At 40.7% G+C, this 17,004-nt stretch overlaps 1 protein-coding gene across 2 annotated transcripts in view; it reads right to left on the bottom strand.

The window, feature by feature from the left end:
* The window catches only part of FAM13C (family with sequence similarity 13 member C), an 866,698-nt gene that overhangs the window by 259,416 nt on the left and 590,278 nt on the right, over positions 1-17,004 (bottom strand). For both annotated transcript variants that reach the window (XM_086922448.1, XM_086922449.1), the window contains exon 7: positions 10,010-10,220. In XM_086922448.1, coding sequence (XP_086778574.1) covers positions 10,010-10,220 — 211 coding nt within the window. The remainder of the gene's footprint in view (positions 1-10,009; positions 10,221-17,004) is intronic.

Below are 17,004 nucleotides of genomic sequence, written 5' to 3'. Positions count from 1 at the left end.
CCTGCGTCTGTCAGCACAAAAGGCTAACATGTAGGCCTGTTGAAATAATAATGACCAATGCCTTGTAAGTTGTGGTATTACTAAAGGACAGCTTGTCTGATTGTTGAGAGGGTCATCAATGAAAATGGTGGCGCGGAACAAATCGTGTTTACAGTTCCTCCCTTTTCAGTCAGCTTGTTTCTTGCACTGAAGATCTTTCATCTATAACTGTTGCTGCAGAATACACATTGCCTCTGTAAATACATGTTGCCCTCTGGTTTAGCAAATCATGCAACACCAAACATATAGCTTAAATATAGTCTGGCCTAAAACACCCATACCTATTATCAGATGTGAGCGTTTAGTTTTGTGTCTTTTGAGACATGGGACATTGTGGGCTAATACAACTCCAGTGGCTCCATGTGGTGCTTGCTTGAGCTAAGGCTCTTTCGCACATGTGCGTGGAGATAATAGTTCCACTTCACACACGCTGACAGTGTTCCTGACAGACATCTGTACTATGTCTTTAGATAACGCACGCAATGACATTGAAAGGGCAGGTAATTGACTTGAGTGTTTTACCAGAAAATGTGTTTAGTGAATAGATAGATTCACAGATGGTTCTTCTCAGGTGGAGGTCTCCCAGAGAAAATAGGGCACATTCTGAGTGTCACAGATAATATGAAACTGGGGACAAATAGTATCTGAACGTGGCATAAGAGTGGAGAGTTACACGTAGGTAGAATAGTAAATATAGAGAAGTAAATATAGAAATCTATATTTAGGTTTCTGAATCAGACCATGTCTTTAGGTCATAGTAATTCAAAGCCAATAATACAATTTCTTTGCAGCAAACATTATATGTTCTAGTGATGTGCATTTCAACACAATGGATTTTATACATAACCAAAAAGTGTACCTACCTGCTAGTAAGCACTTGTACGACTCTCATAAAATGAGCTGCAACAGTTTTTTTTTTCAATTTAACATTTTATTGTAATGTTATGTTCACCACTTTTAAACTGCATCATGTTTTCTTTTTTCCTTCTTTTTATCATTGTTGCATATGCTTGCTAAAAAAACTTTTTTTTAAATAAACCATAGCACCAGTTTGCCAAGTCCCGACTTAGTGACTTTGCCAACTCTTGCGTCTATAGGTGGTTTAAGTTATTTCATTCTTAACTGTATTGTTGTTTGAAGGTGCAATTATACAACACCTGATATATTTTCTATGAGGATTGCCTTGCTGTGCTGGCCATGTTACCAAATATGAGCAAATTAATTCTTAAAGCAATGCGTCTACCTCTGAAGATTGGTTATTTGAGGAATAAAGAACAACCTATTTATTGCTTGGCCATGGGTGAACTAGTCTCTTAAAATAGGATTAGTCCAGAGATGGTCTCATCTAATACTTCTTGTACAGTAATGTGGCCATACCATAAACCTAGGTGACTATTCGCAAAAGGTGTTTAATTAAGGAGTACCACTCCATCTTATATTAGATCTTACTCCTTTTTTAGGTTGAGCTAGACAGTGCATGAGATGTTTCTTTGAGACCTGCTGTTATCAGTCTGTGGCCTTCGAGGCCATCACCTTTCTTGAAATTGCTTTTTATTTGTCTGTCAGGGTCCTTCAAAAATCCTTGCTTGCTAGTGGTCAGTCCTACCTCCTTGTCCCTCCTTTCTCTCTTCTGTTCCTCCCACAGAGCAGGGATTTAGTACTGTCTCATTCCACTCTGGTTTTTTATCTGTTCTCTGGAGGACTATTTTTTTCTTGGATTCCTGCTCTGTTACTGTTTGTGTGTGTTCAGCTTCAGTGCTTTAGCTGCTTACATTCAAATATCATTCTTCCTCCCATCTCCTCTTAATGCCGAAGTTGTGTTACTGCTGACTCCATTGACGTGCTTTCCACTCCTTTCGAGGATCCTACGCGATTTCTGCTGTACCTTTATCACGTATTATTTAAAACTCTTGCATCCTTCTAATTCCCTTAAAGAGCTGCTCGTCTGGCCAGAAATTCCGAGGCATGGATTTGCCTCTTCTAATCACCATTGCCTTCTCTCCTACTGATTTCATATATGTAAACTTAGTCAGATGCAGCAAGTTAAAAGCCAGCATTGCCCAGTTTAAATAAATGTTTTTGTTCTGAACTTATGTCTTACTTTAACTGCTGCATTTGCTGTGTTTCCCAGAACAACGAAATAAACCTGTGTTTTTAGCATTCTTTAAAAGGACTGTCTGTCCATTTAAGAGAAACAAAGGTACAAAGTGTGAGGCAAATTCCTTGCAGGCTAAATCTATTCTCTAATCCCCCCCTATCCCATTGTGGAATTGTTTGATTCCAGTTCTTTTCATTCTCCTCCCCTGCAACAAAGGCTCTTGAAAAAATAAGGTCAGGAGAAACCATTGACCCTAACAATAAAAAAACAGCCTCCTTTTAAAAGAAAACACAGCTGCTGCTTTACTAGAAAACACATCATGCTGGTTTATTTATTCTTTGCAATGTGAACTTCATAAAAAAAATCATTAAATGTATTATTCAAAGCTCTCCCATTCTTGTAATTTCCTCAAATATCTGCTTGTCTTTTAGAGTTGCAGGGCACATGTGCCCACTGCATTTCATACCAACTAAACAACATCGAAGTGGAAGTTCACGTGCAGTTAGATGGCACACTTTATTTTGCCATCTTCAGCCACTTGTAGTTCAACAGTTTTACCTAGGAGGAAAGCCATTTGTTGTCTGAGTAGCAATCAACAGATTATACTTTTAATTTTAAAAGTAAAAATAAGAACGTTTCTCTCCTCAAAAAAGAATGTTTCCCTGTCAGACCAGAGTCTGGACAGTAAAAACAATGCAGAGGTAAATATTTCAATGTTTCAACATATGTTTGCAAATAATTTTCAGTCCTTAAAGTCCCGACATATTTCTAAAAACTCTGCTTATTTCTTACCCTCAGCTCATTATCTTTCTGAGGTGCAACTTTTAATTTCTTCCTGAGTGAAAGGAATTTATTGAGAGCATGGGACTTCACTGGTGTGCATGAACTGACAGCCTCTGCACAAACACAAAATGGACTGCTGTGGCCCTTTGGAGACTACATCTGGTGAACAATGCCATCTGTGATTGACATACTGTTTCTCCAACACGGCCGGTGCGATAAACGCTGTGGTCTGCAATAAATTGTAAAAGTTTCCCTGGTTTATAGCTTCTCCAGGCTCAGTAATGATATAACTGACATTAACTTAACCCATTGCATGCTCGGGACCGCCCCCGGCCGTCATGCGTCACGGTGGGCGTGTGCGGAGGACGTCCGGGGGCCGTCCGAATCCCGCCCACTATTCAAATCGCCCGCACAGCACGAAAATCTGTGCTGCATGCAGGGGGTTAAAGCACTGGGCACTGTTTCCATTCATATCATTGCAAAAAACTCAGCCAATATCAATGCTGATGTGAAATGCTGAAATAAGTTTGGTTGAACTGTGAACTTTTTTTCTGATCTTGAGCATAACAGCACATGAATTTGGTGCTTGATTGAGTTTATGCGCAGGTGCTCGCAGGATGCAAAGAAGCACAATAATTTATCTGCGTTAATGTATTTATCACAGTAATTTAGAAAAAAACATCTGAGTGAAAATGCATTTAAAAAAAGTTTCAATTGGGGGAGTAAACTGCATACTTCCCATATCATGTTCGTTTAATGGGCTGAGTGTTTCACAATCCCCCAGCAGGAGCATTGAAAAAGGATGTCCCTCTCTACATGGGAAAGAAACAAGTATTTGCAATGCAATAGTCTAGCATTTGTGAGAGTTTGAGTTATTGGCACTGCACATAACAATGCCTTTTATCTATGTGTTTTTAAAACTTGCAAGCTGTGCAAAAACACTCGCTTTGTACTTATAGTCCTTGCTTACGAGAGGCTAGGATGGAAGTAATAGAGGCACAGTTACCACCAGCATTGCTTCTCATAAGCAAGAACTAGAAGTACAAAATGCATGCTTACGCACCGCTTGCAGGTTTTCAAAACACAGAAGTAAAAGGCATTGCCATTTAAATGCTAATAGCTCAAACTATCGCAAATGCGAGACCTATTGGATTGCAAATGCTTGTTTACGACTGTTGTAGAATAGGACACAGAACAGACTGATGCTGTAAAAGAAGCATGCTCAATAATACAGGCACTAATTGAGAACATAAGACAGACCACACAAAATAATTGACAGCAAAGACCTGGTCAAAGGCTTTCGGTTTTTTTGATTCAAGAGAGCCTTGTTTGGACCAGACTACCCCAGGGGGTTGTTGTGGTATCATTACTGCTATTTTCATAACAAAGTAACCAGCACTACAAGCACTGTTCATTCTGTGTGCTTATTTTTTAAGAATCAATTCAATTTAAAAATCTTTATTTCGGTTTTTCCAACCATAAAAGATGTATGAAACACATATAAAACTATTCAAATGATCCATAAGAAATCAATACAGGCTATTTGTGCAGAAAGAACAATAGGGTGCAGTCCATATGACCCTACGCCCCAAACTAAAAACATAAATAACAATATAAATATCTTAAAAAGGCAACAATATTAAAATTAGGATAACACACAACGTTTACACTTATATTCCTTTTCCATAATAGGCTACTCCATTATTAATTAAAAGCAGAAATCAATTAACATATAAATGTATACAAATACATGATATAGTACAAATATATAAGTTCTTTTCAATACTAACAACAGCATTATTTATTTAACTTCGAGTTCAGACTGAAGCCTTAGACCGAATTTTGCTCTTAGAAAACTGCCTGCTAGCAGAAATCTGCTAACACCAAAAACGATAACTTGTGTGGTTTCAGTTTTTAAAATCCTTTCAGCCTCTTTACATGATCTTATCCCTAGGTTAAAACAGATCGGTTTAATACATTTTTTCCTCGCCTTGGCATATGATGGACAAAAAAACAAAAGATGCAGCTCATTTTCCTTTGCTTTAGCTGAACATAAGGTGCACAAATCATTGGCACCTCCTTGAGGATTATTGGCCCAGCTTGCTACAATTGCATTAATATTCATTACACCATATCTGAATTTCATATATAGCGTTTTGGCGAGTTGGGGATGTATCTCGTCCAAAAAGGGTTAAAAAATGCAGTATCCTTAAACAAAGGAACCCTTGACGTTAGGACTCCACAGACTGAATCATGGAGCACTCTGCTTTGTATGTGGGTCCAAAAGGTAGTATTAGTACCCTTTTCGAGGCTTGGCTCAGAGAAGATGGTTCATCTCAAGATTGGGATAGACCAATCCTCTTTAACCATCTACGAATGTATGTTAGCCGTGCCATGTTTTTATTCTGATCCAACTCCATGATTCCTACTAAACCTACCTTATAGTCTGACAACTCCGGAGTTGTCCAGAGTCTTACACAGAAAGTAAGAGGCCTTAAGATTGCAAAATGATCAGTTTGTCTTATATTTAGGTCCAAAGCAATTGGTATCAAAAGTGTGCGTACTGGGAGTTTTAACAATGCTCTGAAGAAGTTATTCTCTCCCGACTCAAAGTTTTTTTTACTGTTTGGTCCCCAGATTTCAGACCCATACAAGGCAGCGGATTGTGCCTTGTATCTGAACACCTCCAATGCAGGGGAGACAGCTTTTGTAAAGCTACTCCTATACCTTTTCATAATAGGCAACGTATTTTGTGTCAAGATCATTCTGCTTTTTTCCAATTGGGTTTTCCACGACAGTTTACTGTCCAGAGAAACTCCCAAGTAACCGAAACTTGAAACATGTTTCAATTTTTGTTCATCTAGTCTTAAGTTTGCTCGAAAAGTTTTGTGGGGATTTATAGCCATGTATGTGGTCTTATTGATATTAATTTGAAGGCCCTTAGCATTACAGTAGATCTGGAAAGAACTTCTTAACTGTTGTAACCCCCTTGGTGTCAGCGATATTAATATTGTATCGTCCGCGAACAATAGAGCTGGCACCAACTCACCCCTTAATTTTGGTGCATCAGTTTTTGCAGCCATTTAAAAAAAATGTGATATTGTTAACATATAAAGAAAATAGTGTTGGTGTCAAAACACATCCTTGGCGAACCCCCCTATTTATGGGGATTGGTTCTGTTAGCTCACCCCTTGGGCCCCATCTAACCTTGGCGTAATTGTTCTCATGTACCCTCATAATCCAAATTAAGTAGGTTAGATGGTAACCCTTGTGATCTTAATGACTCCCATAGTTAGGCACGAGGAATAAGGTCAAATGCAGCCTGTAGATCTACAAAGGCTACATAAAGATGACCCTTTGTTAGGGTTACATACTTCCAACATAAACAAAAAAATCTGAACACCTGATCTATTGTACTAATTTTTAATCTAAAACCGGCCTGAAATTTAGAAAGAATAGTGTTTTCCTCAATCCATATATTTACACGATTTAAAATGTGCCTAGCAAACATTTTTTGTAAAATGTCGATTAAACTATTAGGGTGAGATAAATTACCGGGTCATTGCGATTGCCGTTCTTAAAAATTGTAAAGAGATCCGCCCTTCTCCATGTTTCCGGAATTTCTGCACTCGCTGCTATAGCATTACATAAATAGTTAATGTAAGGGGCCCAGAAACTGACTTCATGCTTAAATACATCTACGGAATTTTGTCAGGTCCAGGGGCTTTCCCTGATTTAAATACATTAATTGCCAATATGGTTTCTTCTAAATAGAATACAATCATATCTTCACTGAGACTAGATGGTAGCCCAACATTGAGTTTGACCGTGTCACTTTCAAGTCCTGCATACAATCTTTTAAAATGGTCAACCCAGATAGCTTCGTCGAGATAAATGTCCTTAGTTTCCTTCCCTGTTTTATTCCCTTTGTCCACTAACCTCCAAAAACACAATTGGTCCTTTTTTTGACAGCTATGAGCAAATCAGACCAATTATCATCATCCCAAATTCTCTTGGCTTTCTCTATGGTTTTCTTGTATCTATGCCTAGTATTCTTTATTTCCGACATTGAGCCATTTTCTAATGCCAATATTAGTTCTCTCTAGGCATTACCACAGTCCTTATCATACCAGGAATTAGATTTACTATTGGAGTGTTTTTCCTCCCCACTTTTTCTTTTCGATATCCTAGTCACTAACGGGACCAGTAGTGACAAGAAATGGTGATGCAGTCCCAGAAACTAATCATCCCCTGATGTTAAATCTGCTTGTAAACTAAAAGTCTCAAAGGTTACGGCAAATGTTTCATAGATTTTAGCCAATACCTCCCTGTCCTCTAATATTTGTGCCCATTTTAGTGAACAACTGTTGTTACTGACTATGATATCGTCAGGGCTCACATCTAGGCTTTCATTACACCGCACAGGAGGGGGAAAAAGCTATTCAGAAAAAAACATTTGGAGCGGTCGGTGGTCACTCTCTATTCTTGGAACTATTTTAAAATCAATTGCATAGGGCCAGATATCGAATGATAACATTATATAATCAATTTAACTTCTAGAGTTACCCCAAAGAAATGTGTGGGCCTTTAAAATATCTGAAGGAAAACGGCTGTTGCATGCTCTCAAGCCATTCCCTGTCACCAGTCTCAGAATTTGGACCACTGCAACAGTGCACGGTACTAAATTAATATTGTCTAGTGCAGGAATATTATTGGCCCTGTCTTCTTCTTCGAATATATTACATAGCCCTGCCATAGGTTCGTAATTACAATTTAGATCCCCGCCTATTATTATCCCTGATTGAACATCTAATGAATTTAAAATTGAGTCCAATTCTTCTATTATCAGTGACTCTTTTGATGCTGTACCAGGTCTGTTATAGACATTAAATAGGTATAGAACCTTTCCATCCGTAGTTAATATTTTTACTCCGAGTATATCATGGGAAATTATGAACTGTTGGGTAATTTCAATATCAAGAGTTACTTTCACCCATATTACAAGGCCCCCTGATGGTTCCCTATATCTATTCAAGGTAGGTAAGGGAAAGCAATCATCCTGCTCAAAACCAGTCTTCCCACTGGGTGGCCTGTAGAAATAACCACGGGGAAGTGCGTGGATGCAAGTGTCCAGCACCAGAGGCTCTTCATACTTGTTTAACAAATTTCGAACCATATGTGGACGCCTAAAATTGATAACACTATAATCACCTTGAATATCCTTCCGAGATTCACCCACCCACCCTACCCTACGGACCATTAGAATGTTGTTCATTCTCTGCGAATTGAATTTTTTGAACTTAGATAGCCAGTCGACAGTTTTATTTCTAAGATTGTACCAGGACTCTTTTTGCTCCCTCTTCAAAGTGGGGACACCTGCTAGAATTAAAACATATGTACACGCAGCAGGTGGTAAATTTAAAATATCTGTATTGGGGATTAAATCAGTACCTCTTGGGCTCTGTGCTGACCCCACCAAATTAACACCGCACACTTAGGTTCTAGGACCACTGTTCTTCCTTCATCCCCTTTATCCACTTGGTCAGCTCAGCTCTGTGCCCCATATTTCGACCCCCATTCGATGCTTGTGCTTTAATAATGGGAAAGATGTTATCCAGGCGGTTTAAACTGCGGCCGGTAGATTGCATGAGGACGGTTCCGTTATTGTAGATGGTGATGGTTGCAGTCGCTTGGAAGAGCTGGGAGGGGGAGATGCAAATAACTAGACCCTGTGAGGTTTTCCTAGTGGAGGAGGTCGCAAATAAGGTTAGAAATGCTTTCCTCCATGCACCCTTCGTTTCGTATGGAAAATTATGTTGGAGTTTGTGTGTCCATTGTGTATAGAGAAGTAGGGATCTGCAAAGGGTATTTCGGGATGAAGTTTTATGAACTTATGCTTAAAACGTTTGGATGAGTTTCTTGATAGGTGGGGGGGTAGATGATGGTGTAGGTATGTGTGCCCGTGAGCTCCATGCTGTGAGATGGGTTTAGGAAACACTCTGGGGCTAAAGTGTGTGTGATGCTCCTAGTAAGGTGCAAGCTATCCCTTGTGATGGGCTGGGGGGGTGGCTATGGGAAGGAGACGCCGTGGCTGAGGTGGTGAATAGGTTCCGGTCTGGTTGGGGGGAGGGGTGGATCTTGAGCCCTGATTAATAACGCAAGGGCGTTAGGTATAAAGTAGGATGAGGGTAGACTAGAGGTAGATTATGAGGAGAGAACTTTACCATAAAGATTCTAACCTGCGATGTGTAGGGCGGGCGATCATTGGAAATGTGTGGTATCCTTGTAGAAGAGTCATTCTAAGATGGCCGCCTCTTTTGTGGAGGGGTCTCCTAGACAGCGAGGCAGTCCTGTGTCTATCACTGTGCAGTCCTATGTCTATCTCTATGGACTGTGATTGGCCTGGGGAGCTGTTGTTTCATTTTCCCCTTCTCTATGTGTGTTGATAGTCCTCTTTCCGTTTTGATGAAAGGGCAGTTAGACTCTAGACAAGAGTGTCCAGTTGCTGAAGGTGGACCCTACATCCTTGTTGTTTCTGTGTGGTATTTCAATTTCGTACTGTAGATTGTATTGTATTGTAATTGCATTTATATAGCGCTTACTACCCCTGACGAGGCGTCAAATCGCTTTTTCGGCGAGTAGCGCGCTACTCCGGGACCCATAGAGGATTAGTGTTGAATTAGTATAGTGCAAGTAAATTTTAAGTGGTGGATAGGTTAGTCAGTTGTTTGGATTTGGAATGATAGCAGAAGGATAGAGGAGGAAAAAGGTTTGTATTTATATAGCGCTTGTTGACGCACGCTATTCAGGAAGCCCATAAAGGATTTGTGGTGAATTAATATGGTGAAATATGAAGTCATTTCAGTGGTGGATATTTAGTCAGAATATTTGGAGTGAGAAGGATAGCGGAGGGATAAAAGGGGAACAAACATATATATTTTTCACAGCACTGTATTACATTCAAACATTCCAAGACAAAACTTCCTACTTATAATTTAACTTCAACCTCTCATATTATTATTTAACTCATAACGAAAGGAATGCAAAATAAAAAAAAAAAAGGTTTTCGGCCAAAAAGAAGTGTCTTACATCATGAACTGTTGCGAGCTCGGTGGAGAGGGCGCTGATTCAGGGTCTAGGACATATCTCTGGCTTTGACAAAAAATGGAAGAGCGAGGTGACAGGAGAGGATTGTCTCCGTCAGTGATATGATACAGCAAATGGCTGGTGGCGAGGCCATGCTGCTCGTCGGGCGCACAGTCCGCTTCCTTCTGCCAGTCTTTATGTGTCGGTTGAGGCTCTGCAATCACAGAAATGGGAACACAAATCAGAACAAACAAAGGCACAGATGGGTGATTTAAGGTATACTCTGAGCTAAATTGGGTCCAAACGGTTTAAGGCTTTTAATGTCTCCATCTCAACATAACAGCGAACATTAGTTGTGTCAAGATGACAACACTCTTATGCAACACTGTAACACAGTTTGGACCTGATTCGCAAAATTAAATTGACACTTTTGTGTACGTTTACAATTTCTGGGTATTCACAACCCTTGAGTTTAATGTTACTAATAGTAATTTTACAACTGCAGACAGACACTAACGGCGGAGACTCCGCTCACAAAATGATAGGCCTTTCCTATCTTTTTATGTGCGGAGCGCTCTGCAGTCGTGAAATTACCAATAGCTAAATTAAATGTGAAGTTTTTGAATCCCAAAAAGATAGTAAACTTATACAAATCTGTAAGTTTATCTTTGAGAATCAGACCTCAAGTCTTTTCCTGCTTCCAATAAGTTGTAGAAATAAAATACAGCTCTTCATGTGCAGTTATTTGAAATCAATCTACCAGCGTAATTGATTAATTAAACAGTTTAATTTTCAAAGACGTGAAAGGGAAAAGTCGAAAATAAAAGGTTCTGTTCTTGCAGTGTAATACCTCACTTGCCTTGCGGCAGGGCACGGCGTGCACTTTCATTTGAACTTGAAGGGCGCACAGCAGAGAGACTGAATCCACATCGCTGTAGCTCTCTACGTCTTGGACTCACAGAGTGAGTAAAACGGTTTCCTAAACTGCACTTAGTTGGAAAAATCATCTTGGGTGAAATGTTTCAGAACTACATGTCGGCTGCTACGCTTTAGACAAATTAAAACAACGTCTGTGCACTTTAAGAAGCAAAGGGCTAGATGTAGGTAAAAACAAATTACCGATTCTTAAATACCGAATTTTTCCGATTCAGTATTTAAGAATCGGTAATTGTGATGTAGGAAATAATTCGGTAAATTTTACCGATTCGGTAAGATTCCTTATTACCGAATCGGTAATACCGATTCGGTAATAAGGAATCACCTTCCCATTCATTCCTATGGGCCTGGAGGCCCATAGGAATGAATAGGAAGCCAATCACGATTACCGATTTGGTAAATAACGAATCGGTAATAGGGGGAGCATATTCAAGGGAGGCAGGGTGTCACATTGACAACCTGTTGCACCCCTGAATGGTGCATGTGTGCACATGTGGCGCACATACATGCCCTAAGGGCATGTATGTCTGCCACATGGCACTTTTAAAAAAGCACAAAATTGCTTTTTAAAAGGTATTCAGTATTTACCACCAACTTGTAGTTGGTGGTAAATAACCAATCCTTAAACCAAAAATGCACTCATTTGAGTGCTCCCTACATAGGATTTAAGGATTCTGTAATTTACCGATTCCTTAAATTAAGGAATCAGTATTTTACTGATTCCTTAATTTAAGGAATCAGTAAATTACTGAATCCTTAAATCCAGCCTCGTACATCGCAAAGGGCTAAATACCGGTCTGTAACAGTAAATTTACTGATTTACAGCCGTTACGACCGGTATTAGCCCACCTACATCTAGCCCAAAGTACGGATGTGCAATGAGAAGAGCCTTTCCATTTATCCGGCAATGTGCTACAGTTTAAGATTTAGATTTAACATTTCACACTTCATACCAATACATTTCTATTGCTTATCCCGCAGACTATTTAAATATGTATTTCAAATGTGTTTCCAAAAATATTCTAGTTTGAATTGCATAACCACGCATTGTCAGATATCAGTAAACATCCCCATTACCTGCTTTTACCTCAGAAAATTTCATTGCAAAAGACAGTTTGAATATTGACTACAATGTATGCTATGTTTTCTAATCTGTGACGTTTATGACCATACAGCCTTTACACTTCACAAAGCAATGCTCATTTTGAGTTATTCCGCCAACATCATCCATTGTCAAATGGATGATCGTGGCAGAATTGTTAACTGGTGAATGTGGCAGATTAAAATGGGTTTCATACTTTCAAATAAACCTAGTGTAATTCTGGTAAGAAACTGACTGGCTCAATTAAATAAACATGCTTTAGGACGTTGCACTTAAAATGCTGGATCAAAACCAATCTTGCCTTTCAATAGTACTTGACTTATCGTCTTCATTGGATAAGTTTAAGCATGACAACCTACTATACCTGACGGAACACTGTATGGGGCTAGCAGGATCAGTCTTTAACTGGTTTACCTTCTATCTCCAAAATAGGACTCAAGGAGTCAAGGTTAACCACTCACTATTGCACACCACTTCATTCACATTTAGGGCTCCACAGTTCTCCTCACTTTCGCCCACTCTCTTCAACCTTTTCCTAGAGCCTCTAGGGGAGATTCTGAGTTCATCCAACATCCATTACAACATGTATGCTGGCGATACCCAACTACACTTAAGTCTCCGCCCCAAAAGACATCAGTTCCCTCAGCACAATTCCACAGAAAACCTAAAATTGGCTAGAATTCTATCAACTCAAACTAAATACTCACAAAACCGAATTTCTCCTAATTGCCCTACCCAATCAGTCACCTGTCATTGAAGAATGGTTGGTCAATCAATCAATCAATCAGGATTCTTATAGAGCGCGGTTAATCGCTTGTTAGGGTCTCAAGACACTGGGGGGCGTTCAGCAGTTCATTTGAAGGGCCTATTTAGTCAAAAAGCCAGCTCTCAAGGTCCTTCCTGAATTGAGGTAGTGAGGGTGATTGCGTGAGATGTAGAGGAAAAGAGTTTCAGGTCTTTGTGGCAAGGTAGGAAAAGGATCTTCCTTCAGCTGGGGTCCTACAGATCTGTAGGATAGTGGCCAGGGCCTGGTTGGGAGAGGGGAGGTTTGTGGTGGGAGTGTAGAAGGAGGGGTGGTGGTTCAGGTATAAAGGTCGATGTTGTGGATGGCCTTGTAGATGTGTGAGGAGCTTGAAGGGGATTCTGTTGTTGATTGGGAGCCAATGGAGGTTTATCAGGTGACCTGCCATGTCGCTGTGTCTGGGGTTGTCCAGGATAAGTCTTACTGCGACGTTCTGGATTCTTTGCAACTTCATTTTGTAGCTTGTGGGTGGTATCGGCGTAGAGTGTGTTGCTGTATACGAGTTTGCTGCTGACAAGCACCAGGGTGACCGTTCTTCTGGACTTTGTGGGGATCCACTTAAAGCTCTCTCAAAGCAGGCAGAGCGCGTGGAAGCATGAGTATGAGATGGCATTGATTTGGCGGTTCATTGAGAGCGAGGAGTCAAGAATGATGCCAAGGTAACATGTGTGGTCAGTGGGTTTGGAGGGGCTCCAAGTGCTGCGGGCAACCAGGAGTTGTCCAAAGCGGCAAGGTTGTTCCCAGGATGAGGACATTGGTGTTATTAGAGTTTGAGGCAGCTGTCCTTCATCAAGGTGATGACTGCCTTCATCCCGTTGTGAAAGTTGTTCTTTGCGGCTGTAACTTTGTCGGTGAGGGGGAGAATCATCTGGGTGCCTTCAGCATAGGAGACGATGTTTAGTCAGTGGTTTCAGATGATGGCTGCCAGTGGGGCCATGTAAATGTTGAAGAGGGTGGGGCTCAAGGAAGAACCCTGAGGGACTCCACAGCGGATCTCTGAAGGTTCTGCGGAGAATGGTGGGAGCCTGAGTCTCCGTTCGGCCAGTGAGGAAGGAGAGGATCCACTCTAAGACTTTTCCGTGGATGCCGGCATTGTTTAGCCTTGCGTAGAGGGTGTAGTGGGAGAAGGTGTTGAAAGCGGCAGAGAAGTCCAGGAGGATGAGGACTGTGGTTTTGCCTCAGTCAAGGGTGTCATCTGTTGCGGTAAGGAGTGCAGTCTCAGTGATGTAGTTGCTTCTGAAGCCTAATTGGGAGGTGTCCATGATGCGGTGTGTTTCAATGAATTTGGCGGTTGAGTGATGATGGCCTTCTCAGTGGCTTTGGCTGGGAAGGGGAGCAGAGAGATGGGTCTGTAATTCTTGAAGTCTGTTAGGTCGGTATAGGGTTTTTCAGCAGGGGGTTGATCTCTGCGTGTTTCCAGTCTTCATGGAAAATGGTGGATTCCTTGGAGCAGTTAATGGTGCAGCAGAGTTTGGGGTGATGGTGGCACTGCCTCGGTTTGTAGTGTAGTTCCTATTTTCCTAATAGGCTCTGCGCATTGGAATAAAATAAACAGCAGTTTAGACGTAGGACTGAGGTCATCTAGGTCTCTACTGACTATGTTAAACTTATTTAGGTTTGCGCCAGCTAGCTCAGAGGTCACTGGAAACGTTCTCGAATGAATAGGGAGGGATGAACTTCCCTGGCTCAGACAAGAAGGGATTCAGTTTCCGACAACCGCATAAACATGACAATTTTGCTCCCTCAGAATAAGAGTGTATCTCTAGAGTCATGTGAAAACAATAGACAGCTATTTCACTCAGTCAGCAGTGCATACTTAGTTTCACCAGAATGCAGAGAAATAGAGAGACGGGCGTTTTTCAATAAAAGGTGTTATTTACTGAGCAGTCTTCTTCCTCATGCAAGAGAAGTGAATTGCCACAATTGGAATACTTAGAGTAAAGTAAAGTGCGTACAGTAAAAGTAGTATTATGAAATAATACTGTAAAAGCATTGATATGGTTTCTTAGCCATATGATACTTTAAAATAGATAAAATATATACATACATAAATACATTGACTAACGTACTCAACTGGTGCTTCTAACTAAGCCTACCCCGGTGTACCTGACCTAAGCCTAACACGTGGGAGGGGATGAGTAAGTAGCAGTTTAAGCTAAGTTGGTTAAGATAGTTTTGCCAAGAATCTGCATCGAGAATTCTCTTAAGGGTTTAGTCAGCTCAGTACCTTGGTAATAGAATGTGGGAGGTCTGGTATCTCTTTCCTCAGGACTCGATATTCCAGCAACCCGCAAGGGTAGGTTGGAAACACCGGAGCTGGATTTTCTCGGCTGGAGAAAAGACAGCGTCTCTCTCAGTGCGTCAAACAGGAGGGGCGGCTTCCGTGGGTTTCTCGCATCAGCTGGGCTCTCGGGCAAGTAGATGGCCGCTCTGCTCCAAACCACTGTGTGTTTGCTTAATGCAACTGTTGGTATTTTATAACTGGAAGGTGCTGGGTTTGACGTAAGGTTGAGCATAAGACGTCACTAAGAACTAACAGTTCTTTCTGGACTTCAGGAGTTCTTGTTCAAATCAAAACAAAAGCAGGGGGGATTTCCCGGGCTGCTGGAGGCTTGGTTTGTTTAAAGAACGCGTTGTGCTTTCTAGGAGTCGATGGGTTTAGCCGTGTTGTGCTTTGGACTGCATGGGCTATTACTGAATATGGATCTGATTCTTATGCCTTTATCAGGATATTATTGATTATAACCTCACAAGGGCATAAATCGGGAATATTGAATTAGGGTCCTAGATATAAACACAACACCCACTCCACGGATTGATGTCCATCATTACTAAAATACTAAGCAATAGTAAACATTCAATGATGCATGTGTGTTTTCCGACTCACCCCAAAATACATATTTCGCATTTGAAATGGTATAAGGTAAATACACGAAAAATGAGTGTTGGCACTGTACGCTTTTCAAGCAGTGTCATCAATCAGATAAATGCATATATATATATATATATATATATGCTGAATGAATTGTGAAAATTACACATGAAATAGCTCTTAATACAGAAAAGAAGGTCGAGACCATTTCATCACATATTTATACAAAATGCTGTATATGTGCTAGAGGCTGAGGTAAAATATTGTCTCTAGTATCCTAAAATGGAAGCTCTGTTCTCTAAGAATAGGTCTACTTTAAGCAGAGTACCATGTGCCAAAATAAAAGGTAAATATTTTGAAAAATGGGCAAAAATAATTTCGCTTTCAGGGGAAAAATAGTTCCAAATATTTTCTGTAGCTTTGTTTATCAAAAACTGAAGGCCGAATTCAGAGTTCAGGGAACACTGTGTGCTCATTGTTTTTATTAAGAGTTATTCTCGTTGATTGGAGAGAACATTATTTCAGACAGACCTGCAAAAAATTGGTCTACCACATCAGGTGAAAGGTCGGCTAAGTTCGAAAATACTGCAACTGCGCAGTTCTCTGCGTGATTGCTATCATCGATGGTTGGATCAGCAATGCTCACAGAAGGCTGTACCTGTTCGGTGCTGCTGTCCTCTCGTACATCACCGCCACCTATTGGTAGTGGTGAAGTCTCAACGAATGCCGTCATCAGAATCGGTAGCCGCTGGGGACAACACGATGCATGAGTCGTTACAGGAATTAGCAAAGTATTGATTTCCATTGGTACTGCTGATTGTAGTGTAAGACAGACGTCCAACACGCATTCTTCTCCGCATAGCAGACATCGAAGCACAGGTATGATGCAATCTTGCCAGATTGGTCTGAATGAAAGAAACCAGGTTGTACTCAGATCTCTTAGCCGGGCCAATCCGAGGACCTTAGAGATACGGTCTCGGTATTATATTGCTAGGATCATTTCTTCCATCGTTGCTAGAGTCTTGTCTGTGGATCGGCTTGCCATATCGGTGCAGAAGGAGCAAAAATAAAATTCCTGCCAAGAGTCCTAAGATTAAGGGTAGGCCGCCAAAAAAAGAATGGACAAAATTCGGGAAGATTCCCAGAACTGTTTCAAAGGATGCTAACAGTCCTGAAAAAAATGTCTTAAATACATGTGTGATGCCACTGGTATCAGACATGTTTAAGATTTGGCTTAGTATTTCTACGAAATGCACGGGGCAATTTGTCAATAAAAGGGAATGTAT

This window comes from Lissotriton vulgaris, chromosome 5 (assembly GCF_964263255.1).
Source record: "Lissotriton vulgaris chromosome 5, aLisVul1.2, whole genome shotgun sequence".
NCBI classification, from domain to species: domain Eukaryota; kingdom Metazoa; phylum Chordata; class Amphibia; order Caudata; family Salamandridae; genus Lissotriton; species Lissotriton vulgaris.
Note: the sequence above shows the minus strand (reverse complement) of the source record. Positions and strands in the feature narration are given on the sequence as shown.